The sequence below is a fragment of the Rissa tridactyla genome, chromosome 20 (assembly GCF_028500815.1).
Source record: "Rissa tridactyla isolate bRisTri1 chromosome 20, bRisTri1.patW.cur.20221130, whole genome shotgun sequence".
In the NCBI taxonomy this organism is placed as follows: Eukaryota; Metazoa; Chordata; class Aves; order Charadriiformes; family Laridae; genus Rissa; species Rissa tridactyla.
The window spans coordinates 373,558-387,887 of NC_071485.1; the positions used below are offsets into that span (position 1 = coordinate 373,558).

The following is a 14,330-nucleotide window of genomic DNA, read 5'->3' on the forward strand; positions in this document are numbered from 1 at the left end:
CATAGTTTCCAAGATGATCTGCTCCGTGATTTGCCAGGCACAGAGGTGAGACTGACTGGCCTGTAGTTGGCTGGATCTTCCTTTTTTCCCTTTTTGAAAATCAGCTTTCTTGTTGCCCTTGATGCCTCTGGCCAGATTTGACTTTATCTGGACTTTAGCTTTCCTAACATGATCCATGGCTGCTTAGACACTTTCTCTGTATTCCTCCCAGGCTACCTGTCCTTGCTTCCACCTTCTGTAGGCTTCCTTTTTCTTTGATTTACCCGTGGTAAGCCCATGCTGATGGTTCTTAGCACAGCTGCCAAATGGGCCACAAAGTCTGAGGCACAAGTGGAGCTGGTACTCCCAAAAGGGGAAGAGCTGGTCAGAGATGTGAAGACCAGTCTCAGCCTTGACTGTAGTGACCATAAAATTGTGGTCTCCCAGATCTCCAGGGAAACAGGGAAGGAGAGCAGCAGAGCACAGACCCTGGACAGTAGGGAAGGAGGCCCACTGAGGGCACTGGCAGGTGGGCTCCCATGGAAACAGTGACAGGGCCCTGAAAACATCCACAGGCCTTCATGGCCCTGACCAGCTTCACATGTGGCCTCCACCCACACCTCTGTCCATCAGCCCAGGAGTCCCTTTAAGTCCAGGCCTGAGGTTCAGCCCCAGCTTGATCTATGCTGTAGGTGTAAAGGTCTCCAGACACAGCCTTGCCTGTCCATGGACCTTGTTGGTTTGGTCTTGCAGGCTGACTTCCCAGCTTGATTCTTTACCTGGTGTACCATGAAATAACTGACATTCACTGAACGGCCCTCCAAGTGCCAGACCCCAGCTAATTCACAGAGGCCTAGGGCCTTTCTGCTTGCTTTCTCCATATCACTTGGTCAGGTTTTGTGGGTGTGGAGTTTAGTAGGTGGGTATTGTTGGGGTTTTTTTTGGTTTGTTTTTTTTTTTTTTTTTTTTTTTGTGGTTGGACTCGATGATCTCAGAGGTCCCTTCCAACCACTAAGATTCTGTGATTCTGTGATTCTGTGAAGGACTGTACCCCGTGGAAAGGATCCACGCTGGAGCAGTTTGTGGAGAACTGCAGTCAGTGGGAAGGAGCCACATTTGGGGAAGCTCAGAAACGAAGAGTTAGGAATGAAGTTGAGCCTGGGAAGAAGGGAGGGAGGGGGGAAGGTGTTTTTAGTTGTGTTTTCTTTCTCACTGTCCTATTCTGTTACAATCAATTGGAAATAAATTTAATGAATTTTCCCAGGTTGGGCCTGTTTTGCCTGTGATGAGAATTGGTAAATTAACTGGTAAACAAACAATCCTCCCAATTTATTGCTATTGACAAACGTGGCGAGAGTTGCCCTCATGCACAAAGGCAGTTACTTCATCGTGAAGTCAATCAGGTTGGCGAGGCATGATTTATCCTTGGTAAGTCCATGCTGATGGGTTTTGGACATGTTCTGTTGTTGGTGCCCACAAATGTCACCCAAAAGGACTCGAACTGATGGCCCTCTCCTCACCGATGTGAGCCTGTGCAGCCTGGGGTTCCCTGGGTTGCACTTTTGGATTCTTCCAAAGACGGGTGCACCACTTGCTTGTCCTCTCTCACAAGAGACCTCTGCCAATCCCATGACCTCTCAGAAAGGATATTCCGAAGAAATATTGATCTTCCCTGTGACGCCATTACAACTATTCTCCCTCTTATACAGTGCAGTCAGTTTCTCTGATTGTTCATATACTTGTTCTGATACAGTGACCATTTCTAAAGTCACCTTTTCAGATCCAGACTGTCTAGGCAAAGGCCCTTTCCATAATTCTTCAGTTTTCTTCTCCATTTACTCTTTGTTCATTCAGATACCTCTCACCTATGCTGCTGCTTTCACCTTCAGAGACTGAACAGCTTGACTATCTTTCAACAGTCTAATTGTCTCCTTATCCAGATCTTTAATTATGTTTATATCTATTTTTTTTTATCTAACTACCTAAAATATTTCTCCTAAGATTATCCCTTGTAGAAAAGCAACCTCATTAGTGGTAGCTTGTACTTAGCGTGTGATTACAGAATACGATTTATTATTTATGAAAACTGATTGTGCTTTACTTCTCTGAAGAATGGGAAAAACTCTCCTGTGCCTGAGTGCAGCCATGTCTCTAAGGTGCTCAGGTGGGAGATGGTGCAATGGAGCTGTAACATCCAGCTGCAGAGATCAGTGGAGAAGTCTGGTGCAAGGAGCAGTGATGCAAGTCCCAGGTGGCCAATGTCAGAAATGGTGAGGCTGGGGAGGTGAGGAGCAAGGCTGTCCATGCAGTGATGGACATCAAGGGACTGCTTTTCCTTTCTGCCCAGGCTTCCTGAGGAAACACTCTGCATCAGTATCAATCAGAGAATGCTTCTATCACCTCTTTTTTAAAGTGAAAAGTAATAAAATATATCCTACAACATAAAACATGCATCTTTGAAATCTTCCTACTTAATTACACTATGAAACCTCTCTAATTAGCTGTACAAGCCTTGAAGACTTGAAGACAATTACAAAAAGAGAAATAGCTTGTTAAGGCTCTCTGTCTTTTAATGAGCCCCATGGTGTATTTGCTGCTGAGTCCATGAGCCTCAGATCCTGAGAGAAGGTTGAACAGAGTGCTCAAGAAATCAGAAGCCAAACCCCAAGTACCTGGAAGCATTAATGAGCCCCACTGAGGGCCATTCCTGACAAAGCCTCCCCAGGGACTCGTTAGAGCAGATAGCTGGAGGCTGTGATTGCAGGTGGGCAAAGGCAGAGTGCAGGTGGCTGTAAAGCTGAAGAAACCCTTGGTTTGTTTGATGCAGCAGAAAGGCCAAGCCCTCAGCCCCAGGCCCTGGCAAGGCAGATCCTGTCCCTCACGTGTGGCCCAGGGCTCTTCCTGGGACAGAGGGATGTGAGGGGGAGCAATGAGAAGTGTAGGAAAATTCTGTGACGCCTCCTGGCCTCTCAAAGAAGGGGCGAGGATGAAACAGAGTCCTGAGGCTCAAAAGAATCACAGACGCATAGAATCAATTATGTTGGAAAGGATCTTTAACATCATTGAGTCCAACTGTAAACCTAACACTGCCAGGTCCACCACTAAACCACACCCCTGCATGCCACATCTTGTGGTGCTGTGCTCTCCCCCTTCCCTGCCCCTCTGGCTCCTGCTCAAGCCATAACCATCAGTGGGAGTTGTGATGAGTTGCACCTGGACTTTGGGGGATGGCTGGTAACAGTCAAAACACTGTCTGGAGTGGGGGCCTAGATATTTTGTTCCCATGCGAATATGATGATAGGTCAATTCTCTTACTCTATAAACAGTAGACAGAGCAAGAGCCCTTGGAGCTCTCCTGCACGGCAGCGGCTGCATGACAGGACCTCCCCTTGAGTGGGGACGCTCGTTTAAGGTTCTTCTCCTCGAGGCTGAGAGATTCCTTGCGGCAACAGATTCTCGGTAAGTGACTAATAGCATGCTAAACTTTGAAATCTTAGCTAAGTGATGTAAAGGATTGATTGCGCATATATAATCCTTCAGACATAAACCGTTAACCAAGGCTGGGACTAGGATTGGATCCAGCCGCAGCCAGACTCCTCTCTGAGAAGGAGTTTAGAAAGCCAGGGGGTCCTTTCTGAACCTCGTGACTCAACGGGAGGGTCTCCCTGAGAGCTTGTCTGACCCCGGCCTCTATGCAGTAAATAATCAGGTGTACCTTGTCATCGAATCTCGTAAAACACTGTCGCATTCACTGCTAACTTTGTTAAATCACTGTTATATATTAATAAATATTTCACTATTCATGACCAGGCATCTTGGCTCTGTCGGATGCCTTACCAGTGAGCCCAGAAACCTCAAGCCAGGGAAGAGAAATGCTGAGACATTTCACTGCTGAGAAAGTAAAAGCTGGCAGAAGCCTTGGGACCATTAGTGTGGACATCCCACCACCTACAGAAGAGTCCAGAAAGTTTCCAGGAAGAAGAGACCTCCGAGGCACCTAACACAGCCACAAGCCTCATCCTGCCCTAAAAAGGTATGCAGAAGGAAATGACTTCACACACACAGACCCCAGTTGTGAGCCTGCCTATGGACAATCATGTGCCCAGGCTGCAGTGATCCCACAAGCAACCTCTAGCTGCTGGCATGTTCCATACATGCTGGCGTGTTCCATACTGTGTGTTGCATTCATACCCATGCTGCTGGCGTGTCCCGTACTTGGGACCTCACAAGAACCAAGGCCGGTCATCAACCCTCTGCTGGCCTAAGGGGTGCTCTGGAACACAGGGCTTCAAACACCTCTGACCTTGCTCATGGTCTCTGAGGTCCTCAGGCAGCAGCACCCTCACAACTGGCATTCAGGCCATACGCCTGCTGCAGGGCTATCAAGGACTCAGGCAGATGTGACCTCCCAAGCACCGAGCTCATCCATGAGGCTGGTGCTGGCCTGTCGGGCACTCAGACAGCAGTGACCTCCAAAGCAGTATCAGAGAGATCTGCCTGTTTCTGGTCTATCAGAGATTCTGGCAGCACTGACCTCATAACCAACATCCACACCATGTGCCTGCTGCTGGCCTGTCAGGTACTCATGGAGAAACGACCTCGTAGGCACCGAACCCAGCCTTGAGCCTGGGGTTGGCCTGCCACCTGCAGAGACAGGGGTGACCCCAAAATGAGCATCCAAAGCAGATGCCTGCTGTTATAGCAGCAGTGACCTCACAATCAACATGCCAGACCTTGGCCTGCTGCTGGACTGGGGTTCTCAGGCAGAAGTGACCTCACAAGCATCTACTCTAATCATAAAGCCTTTTGCTGGACTGCCGTGTCCTCACAGAATCATGTAGATTGAAAGGGATCTTTGGAGATCATCTAGATCAATCCCCCTGCCCTAAAGGGAGTCAGCCAGAGCAGGTCACGTAAGACGATGTCCAGGCTGGTTTTAAGTATCTCCACGAATGGACACTCCACAGCCTCTCCGGGCAGCCTGTGCCAGGGTCATGCGCCCTTGATGCCGAAACATGTTTTCTTGAGTTCAGTTGGAATTTCTTGTTTTTGAGGATTGGGACCTAGCACATAAGCCCTGTGTGGGGACGGTGAGGGACATGGGCTTCTTCAACCTGGTGAACCTCCTCCAGTGAGGGTCGTCATCCAAAAGGGATAACCTCACTCGAAGTATGGGGGAGAGATGGGTGGGATATGATAGATATAAACACATGGAAGGATTTTGCTGAAGAGATTATTAGCCTGCTGAAAGACCAGGGCATTCTTCCAACTGCCTGAAGCTCAAAGCAGCACCTGGGTAGTTTAGAGGGATGTGACTGAGCGAGGAGTAAGGGGATGGGGAAACCGGAGAGCAATGGGGAGGCTGGCCCTGCTGCCCCCGTAATGGTTCGATGGGCCCACCATGCTGGAACCGCATGGGACAGGTGTCCTCGAGGGTGGGGAGACATCCCCCCGGCAAAGTACCCTGGCAGCCCCCAGGGCTCTGTCCCCCTCAGCCCGCCTGTTTTGGTGGCCTCCCCCAGTGCCTGGGCCACAGATGGTCTGTGTCCCCTCAGTGCCAGCCCCTCTCCCCAGGCCAGCACAAGAGTCCTGGTCCAGGCACAGAGCAGCCTGCCCTGAGTGGGGGCCTGCAGAAAGAGATTTCTCCTTCTCAAGGATTCCTCCCTGCAAGCACAGAAATGCTCCCTTGCTCTTCTCCAGGGACACCCCTTCTCCCCAGAGAGCCTTTCCCCAGGTAAGCGTGTCCAGGCTGGCCTGGCTGGGCATTCCTGGTTCCCACCCCATGCTCCCTGCAGGGCCCTGAGCTGCTGTTTCTGCTCTGCAGAGGGAGGGGGCTGTGGTGCCCTGAGGCCATGGGGTGACCCTGCACTGGCCATGCTGGTCGGGGTGAGGAGCAGAACTTGCCAGAAAGGGATCACTGCTGCTAAGCCCCCTTCCATCTTCCCTCATTGCTCAGTAGCTAAGGACAGGGCTTGGCAGGACCAAGGGGTGTCTTCAGTTTCACAAAGGGCAGGGAAGGGCTGCACTAGATCAATCCCGCAGGGTTTCCAGGACAGTGGACTGAACCATTGTTTAGTCTTATGTCCCTTTGGCCTGCTGCCTCCTGGCATTGCAGGGGCCTCGTTATCCCATGGGCTCTTCAGGTTCATCTTTCCTTCAAGGACACTCCACCTTGCATGGTCAGCCATTTTATGAGGTGCCACTCGTTGCTCACCCAGACTCACATACTTTTCTGGGAGATCCCCTGAGCTCTGCTGGCAACTCCAAGTTCCTCTCTAGGATAGCATTGGCCATCAGCCGCACCACAAGTGGGACAGTACCAGGAAGGACAATCAAAAGCCATTTGCACTCTTCTTGGACATGTGCCACCAATATCTTTATCAAAGATCTGAATGAGGGGATTGAGTGCACCCTCAGTAAGTTTGCAGATGACACCAAACTAGGTGGGAGTGTTGATCTGCTGGAGGGTAGGAAGGCTCTACAGAGGGACCGGGACAGGATGGATCGATGGGCCAAGGCCAACTGTATGAGGTTTAATAAGGCCAAGTGCCGGGTCCTGCATTTCGGTCACAACAACCCCAAGCAACGCTACAGGCTTGGGGAAGAGTGGCTGGAAAGCTGCCCAGCAGAAAAGGACCTGGGGGTGCTGGTGGACGGCCAGCTTAACATGAGCCAGCAGTGTGCCCAGGTGGCCAAGAAGGCCAACAGCATTCTGGCTTGTATCAGGAATAGCGTGGCCAGCAGGAGCAGGGAAGTGATAGTGCCTCTGTGTTCAGTACTGGTGAGGCCTCACCTCGAGTACTGTGTTCAGTTCTGGGCCCCTCTGTACAAGAGGGACATTGAAGTGCTGGAGCGTGTCCAGAGGAGAGCTACCAGGCTGGTGAGGGGTCTGGAGACCAGGGCATATGAGGAGAGGCTGAGGGAGCTGGGCATGTTTAGCTTGGAGAAGAGGAGGCTGAGGGGAGACCTCATTGCCTCATTGCCCTCTACAACTACCTGAAAGGAGGGTGGAGAGAGGTGGGTGTTGGCCTCTTCTCCCAGGTGAATAATGACAGGACCAGAGGAAATGGTCTGAAGCTGCGACAGGGGAGGTTTAGATTAGATATCAGGAAGAATGACTTTACTGAAAGAGTGGTCAGGCACTGGAACAGCCTGCCCAGGGAGGTGGTTGAGTCCCCATCCCTAGAGGTAATTAAGAAATGTCTAGATTGGGCACTTCAGGGCATGCTCTGAAGGGCAGAGATTGTAGGTTGTTTGTTTGCAGGTTGTTTTTTTTTTGTGTGTGTGTATGGTTGGACTCGATGATCTCAAAGGTCCTTTCCAACCATGAAGATTCTATGATTACATGATTCTATGATTCTAGGCCCAGCCCTTGGTCCTTAACAGATTCCCCTGCAACTCTGACCCTGTCCCCCTGAGTCTGTGGAGAGCCCCAGAACACCAAGAGGGCTTTTCATGGAACAGTTCCTTGGGTGCATTCCTGATACCAGCTTTGGAAGAGCCATCCAACCTCTACCGCTGCCTTGAGGAGTTCCATTAGTGAGAGTTTTTACCCAGCAAAGCGTACACCTCTCCAAGCCATGGGCAGCCAGTTTCTCCAGGAGAATGCTGTGGGAAACATTGTCAAAGGCTTTACTAGCCTCCAGGTAAACAACATCCACAGCCTTTCCTTCATCCACCAAGCGGGTCACTCTGTCATAGAAGGAGATCAGGTTTGTCAGGCAGGACCTGCCTTTCATGAACCCATGCTGACTGGGCCTGATCACCTGGTTGTCCTTCATGTGCCACATAATGGCACTGAGCATGATCTGTTCCATGACCTTCCCAGGCACTGAGGTCAGACTGACAGGCCTGTACTTCCCCAAATCTTCCTTCCGTCCTTTCTTGTGGATGGGCATCACATTTTCTAACCTCCAGTCAACTGGGACCTCCCCAGTTCACCAGGACTGCTGGTAAATGATGGAAAGTGGCTCGGTGAGTACTTCTGCCAGCTCCTTCAGTACCCTTGCATGGAGGCCACCTAGCCCCATAGACTTGTGTATGTCTAGCTGTTGGAGCAGGTCCCTCACCATCTCCCTTTGGATTACGGGGGCTTCATTCTGCTCCCTGCCCTTATCTACAAGCTCAGGGGTCTGGGTACTCAGGGAACAACCCACTCTACTACTAAAGAAGGAGGCAAAGGCGGCACTAAGTACCTCAGCCTTTTCCTCATCCTTTGTCGCTATGTTACTGCCTTCATTGGATAAAGGATGGAGATTCTCCCGAGTCCTCCTTTTGTTACTAGTGTGTTTATAGGAACTTTTCTTATTGTTCTTAACATCCAAATTCAGCTTAAGTTCTAGTTGGGCTTTAGCCTGTCTAATTTTCTCCCTACATAGCCTTACAATATCCTTGTAGCCTTCCTGAGTGGCCTTCTTCCAAAGACCATAAACTCTCCTTTTTTCCCTGCGTTGTAACCGTATCTCTCTGTTCAGCCAGGCTGTTTTTTTTCCCTGATGTCTCATTTTACATCACATGGGGACAGCCTGCTCCTGCACCTTTAAGACTTTCGTCTTGAAAAATGTCCAGCCTTCCTGGACTCCTTTGCCCTTCAGGACTGCCTGCCAAGTGGCTCTGTCAAGCAGCCTCCTGGAATGACCAAAGTCTGCCCTCTGGAAGTCCATGGTGGCAGTTCTGATGACCACCCTCCTTGCTCCTCTGAGAATTGAAAATAATTTCATGGTCACTATGCCCAAGATGGCCTCCAGCTGTCACATCCCCCACAAGTCTTTCTCCATTTACAAAAAACAGGTCCGGCAGGGCTCTTTCCCTTGTCAGCTCCCTCACCAGCTGTGTCAGGAAGTTCTCCGCAACACACTCCAGGAACTTCCTAGGCTGTTCCCTCTCAGCCGTATTGTGCTACCAGCTGATATCGGGTAGGTTGAAGTCTCCCACCAGGGCAAGGGCCAGCGATCATGAGATTTCTCCCAGCTGCTTGTACGATATTTCATCCACCTCTGCATCCTGGTTGGGCAGTGTATAACAGACTCCCACCACGATATCTGTCTTATTGGCCCTCCCCCTGATTCTCACCCATAAACACTCAACCCTAATGTCACCATCATTAAGCTCTTGACATTCCTAACACTCCCTCACATACAAAGCCACCCCACCTCCTCTCCTTCCTTGCCCGTCCCTTCTGAAGAGTCTGTAGCCATCTAATGCAGCACTCTGGTTGTGCGACTCATCCCACCATGTTTCTGTGATGGCGACTACGTCATAGTTTTCCTGCTGCGCAATGGCTTCCAGCTCCTCCTGTTTGTTGCCCATGCTGCGTGCATTAGTGTAGACGTGTTATGTTTTCAGAAAACCCATAACAATTTCTTGTCATTTAGACAACTATTCTATCACCCAGTGACCCCTCCCCACGCAGAAAGGGGAATCACGGAAAGCAAGGAAACACGAGGGTTGAAATATAAATAGATTTAATAGGATAAGACTAAATAATTAACAACAATATTAAAGCACCAGTATTAATCCCAATACTAATATAAGATGTACAAGAATTATACTCAGCCAATTCTATCAGTAGGAAGCTGTGCACTCCCAGCAGGGGAGAGTAAATGTCGGACACTGCAAGAGCAACGGCTTCAGGAGGGAGGGAAGGGCTCAGGGGTCCGGCACCGGGGCAAGGACTTTCTCTGGACCACAGCCATCAAGGGAGAGAGAAACGACGCAGCAAACTTTCTCATTTGTATCGAATGTGACGTTCATGGTATGAAATAATCCTGTTGGCCAGCCTGGGTCAAATGCCCAGGCCTCACTCCTCCTACTACCTGCACCTGCCAAGGCTTGAAAACACCAAGGCCTTGAATCCCACGTAGCCTAGCTGGCTATAAAGCAAATATTTTCACGAATTTAGACACTAGAATCTTCTAAGAGTGGCGTTTTCCCAGACATTAGAAGAGAAGTTAGTCCTGTGTTGCTCAACCCAGGACAAGAAGCACTTCAGCTGGGCTACTGGTCCTGCCACCTCTTTGCTGGAAGAAGGCTTACCTTCTACCTGACCATTCCCAGGCGCAGCCATAGTTTCTAAGCCATCAAAGATCCTTGCCTCTCTGCTGCTGGATTCATACCCTTCCCCCTTCAAATCTAGTTTAAAGCCCATTTGATGACCCCTGCCAACTCCTGTGCAAGGATACTTTTCCCCTTTGGAGACAGGCGTACCCCATCTGTCTTGAGCAGGCCTGGTGTCATGTAAACCATCCCGTGATCAAAAAAACCAAAGTCCTGCCACTGGCACCAGGCTCAGAGCCAAGTATTGATCTTCCAGCTCTTCCTGTTGCTTTCCTCATCCTTCCCTGTGACTGGGAGGACCGAGGAGAACATGACTTGCAGTCCTGACCCTTTAACCAGTCATCCCAAGGCCCGGAAGTCTCTCTTGATCGCACTTGCATTTCTTGTTAACATATCATCTCTGCCTGTCTGAAAAATTAGTAGTGGGTAATAATCTGAGGGTCTTACCAGGGAGGGAAGTTTTCTTTTTATATCTTTAACCTGGGCCCCAGGGAGGCAGCAGACTTCCCTGAGAAGTGGGTCTGTTCTGCATATTGGGCCTTCCGTTCCCTTCAGGAGGGAGTCACCTACAACAATAACCGGTCTTTTTTCCTTAACTGAAGATGTTTTGATGGGAGGTGTAGTCTGATTTAACTGTGGTGACACCTCTGTGGACACTGAATTATCTTCCTCGTCATGATTGAGTTCCCCTTGCAGAGCCTCCTACTTATTTTTCAAGTGTACCTGGGAAGGTGGGGGAGTTACTAGGGAGACACGCCTGCTTTGCTGGGCAGAAACACGTTCCTACAGCCCCCTCTCCTCTAAGTTACCTTGTTCGGCTAGGCAGAGAGAGGACAGGGAATTGTCTGTCCACCATGTGGACTTGTGTACGTTCAGGTTCCTCAGGTGGCGGAATGCTCGGTGTTAATCTGCCTTTGACCCCGATCTGTGCGTTCTTGGCTCCAGACCTGGAATCCAGTTCCTGTCCGTCATTGAGTCCAGTCTGGGACTTCCCCAGTGCCTGACAGTGACATCATCCTGGGAGCTTGATACAGTTTTCTATATACTGTATCTATTTCATTATTTCCTTTTTATTTTATTACAAGTATTTCATTAAAGTAGATTAATTCCTTCTAAACTCATAAATCTCTTTCTTTCCTTCCTCTCTTCAGAGTGAGAGCTGGGGGAGAGCATCTGTTGTCCGTCATTGGCCAACTCGGCCTAAACCAGGACAATACGGAAACACACTTCAGTGCTGCATATGCATTTGGGCTAAAAACCCCACTGAGCTAGTTTTCCAGAGACAGTTTCAGAGTGGCAAAGCAGATTCAGCACATAAATGCTTGTTTTTGCTGGGATAGAGTTGATTTTCTTCACAGTAGCTGGTCTGGGGCTGTGTTTTGGATTTGTGCTGGAAACAGTGTTGATAAGACAGGGATGTTTTAGTTATTGCTGAGCAGCTCTTACACAGCACCATGGCCTTTCCTGCTCCTCACACCAGCCCACCAGCAAGTAGGCTGGGGGTGCACGAGAAGTTGGGAGGGGACACAGCTGGGACAGTGGACCCCGACTGACCAAAGGGATATCCCTTACCATGTAGCATCATGCTCAGCCATATAAATCTGGGGGAAGAAGAAGGAAGGGAGGGATGTTTGGAGTTACGGTGTTTCGTCTTCCCAAGTAACCATTATGTGGTATGGAGCCCTGCCTTCCTGGAGGTGGCCGAACACCTGCCTGCCGATGGGAAGTAGGGAATTAATTCCTTGTTTTGCTTTGTTTAAGTGTGCGGCTTTTGCTTTACCAATTAAATTGCTTGATCTCAGCCCCAGAGTTTGCTCACTTTTACCCTTCTGATTCTCTCTCCCACCCCACTGGCGGGAAGTGAGTGAGTGACTGTGTAGTGCTTAGTTGCCGGCTGGTGTTAAACCACAACAAACAGAAACTCCACCATTCTCTGGGACCCCATTCCAGTGCTGGACTGTCCTCCTGGTGACCTTTTTATCTTTTATTTTTATGTCAGGTTAGTCAAGAATTACACAACTCAGAGCAAGACATCATAGCAGGGGGAGATGCTTTGAAGCCCTTCATATCTTTGAACACTTTTAAGGCGATTCCATGCAGGGATGCTGTAGAAGATAGCCCATAGGGTCTAGCAAGCGATTTCTCAAACGTGAGGCTGGTCGTCTCTTCACCACTTGTCTCACTTTCTGGGCATCACTGGCTACTGACCATGCTTTGACTATTTCCCTTTAACATTATTTGGTCAGACACAGCTTGAAGTAGCTGTTTGCATTAAACTACTCAGAGGCACTGAAGATGCTCTAGAGTACAAAGATATCAAAGTGGGACACAACATAGGAGGAATGCCTCACGACACCTTTCCCTTTCTTGAGGAGGATGAAAGCCAGGCTGGACACATGGTTTTGTTTCAGCAGATATGAGATGCCTTTCTTCAGGCAACCATGTAGCCCAGTGGGACTTTTTTGGGACTATTTGAGAGGATTTTACGTACTCTGTAGTACCACTTTGTCCATAGGAGTCTCTTCAAGGCAATTCTCACTTCCTTATTCCTCAGGCTATAGATGACAGGGTTAAACACTGGGGTAAAAATTGTGTAAAACAGGGCAAGGTATTTGTCGGTGTCTACAGAATCCCTTGACTGTTGCTTTAAGTAGACGACTGTGGCCGAGCCATAGAAGAGTGTCACCACCGCGAGGTGTGAGGAACAGGTGGAAAAGGCTTTGTGTCTGCCCAGAACTGAAGGTATTTTCAGAATTGCCCTGATAATTTTAATATAAGAAATAACTATTAAGGAGAAGGGAAAGATTGCAAATCCCAGGATGATGGTGTACAGCATCACTTGGTTCCAGAACGTGTCTGCACAGGCCAGCTCCAGCACAGGGGGCACATCGCAAAAAAAGTGATGAAGGTCATGGGATGCAAAGAAGGGCAAAGTGAACACCCAGTAGGTCTGTCCTACTTGCACTGGTATGACAGCCACCCACGACCTCACCACCAGTCTGATGCAGAGACCCCTCCTCATGATGAGGGGGTAGTGCAGGGGGTCACAGATGGCTATGTAGCGGTCATAGGCCATGACAGCCAGGAGAAGGCACTCAATGCTGCCCAGCAACACCAGGAAATACAGCTGGGCAGCACAGCCAATGAAGGAGGTCCTGCCATCCTCCAGCAGGAAACCCACCAGCATTTTTGGCAGAGTGACTGATGTGTAGCAGATCTCCAGGAAGGACAAGTTCCTCAGGAAGAAATACATGGGGCTGTGGAGGCTTGAGTCCACCACTGTAATGAGCGCAATCAGGCTGTTCCCTGTGAGGACCATGAGGTAGATGACCAGCAATACTGTGAAGCACAAGCCCTGCAGGCTGGAGTGGTCAGAAAATCCCAGAAGAATGAATCCAGATCCACTGGTGTGACTCTCCAGGCCTTTTCTTTGGGGCATTTTTCCTGCACAGAGCAATTCAAACAGGCTCTCAGAGGATGCTGGTGGCCTGTCCACCATCACAGACACTTCAAGCCTAGAGAAAGACTACAAACATCAGCATACATGCGATTGCAGGATTAGGAGAGCTCGACCAAGATAGGCATGAATGTTTGGAAATCTAATGTGGGTCGCTTGCGGAGGGGAGGTTTGTAAAGAGAGAGAACAGAGTCCTTGAGCCTGAATAACTGGGGGTTTTATTGTCATATGGGTAAAAGAAATTTTACTTTCTCTTTTAGAGGTGATTTTATTAAATAGAACACCTAGTGAGAGATGAGAGAAACGGAAGAAAAGAGACAAATACTAGTGCCTTTAAGGACAGCCTTACTTACGTTCCTTGTCCAGATCTCATAAGAGGTGCATTTAATATAAGAACATTAAGAAGGAATAGGGTTAAAAGGGGGGAAGGATGAAAAAGGGGAAGACTAGGCAAGGAGAGGCAAACAAACCAAAGCAAGGCAAGGTATGACTTGATTCTTAGACCTTAGTGAGAGAGATTAATCCCAGCTCTCCTCACATGGGAGAGCTCATCCCCTGACGCTGCGTCCACACACAAAGATCTGGGAGACTTAGATCTGAATCATCAGTTTTTGCCTAGTGAAGGGTGAATCCCATCAGAAGTAACACAGGCTTCTCTCTGCCAAAGAATCCAGTGACACTGATGCATCCATGGCACATTTAAACAAGACAGAGAAGCAGCAGTTTATGCTTAAATTACCAGTTTTCAGGGTGCTAAAAGACATTTTTGTGCAAGCAAGAAAACTGCTTTATGCAGCTTTCAATCATAAGGAGAAGAAAGTGATTAAAAGCGTGTGAT

The 14,330-nt window shown here is 49.1% G+C and overlaps 1 protein-coding gene across 1 annotated transcript; it reads right to left on the reverse strand.

The window, feature by feature from the left end:
• Positions 1 to 12,466: 12,466 nt before the first annotated feature.
• Positions 12,467 to 13,534, reverse strand: LOC128900143 (olfactory receptor 10AG1-like). Its single transcript, XM_054180922.1, has one exon. It carries the CDS (start codon positions 13,532 to 13,534, stop codon positions 12,467 to 12,469), a length of 1,068 nt encoding a protein of 355 aa, XP_054036897.1.
• Positions 13,535 to 14,330: the final 796 nt, after the last annotated feature.

Coding starts and splice junctions, on each gene's coding strand:
- LOC128900143 (XM_054180922.1), bottom strand. CDS start 13,534: ATGGTGGACAGGCCACCAGCATCCTCTGAGAGCCTGTTTGAATTGCTC.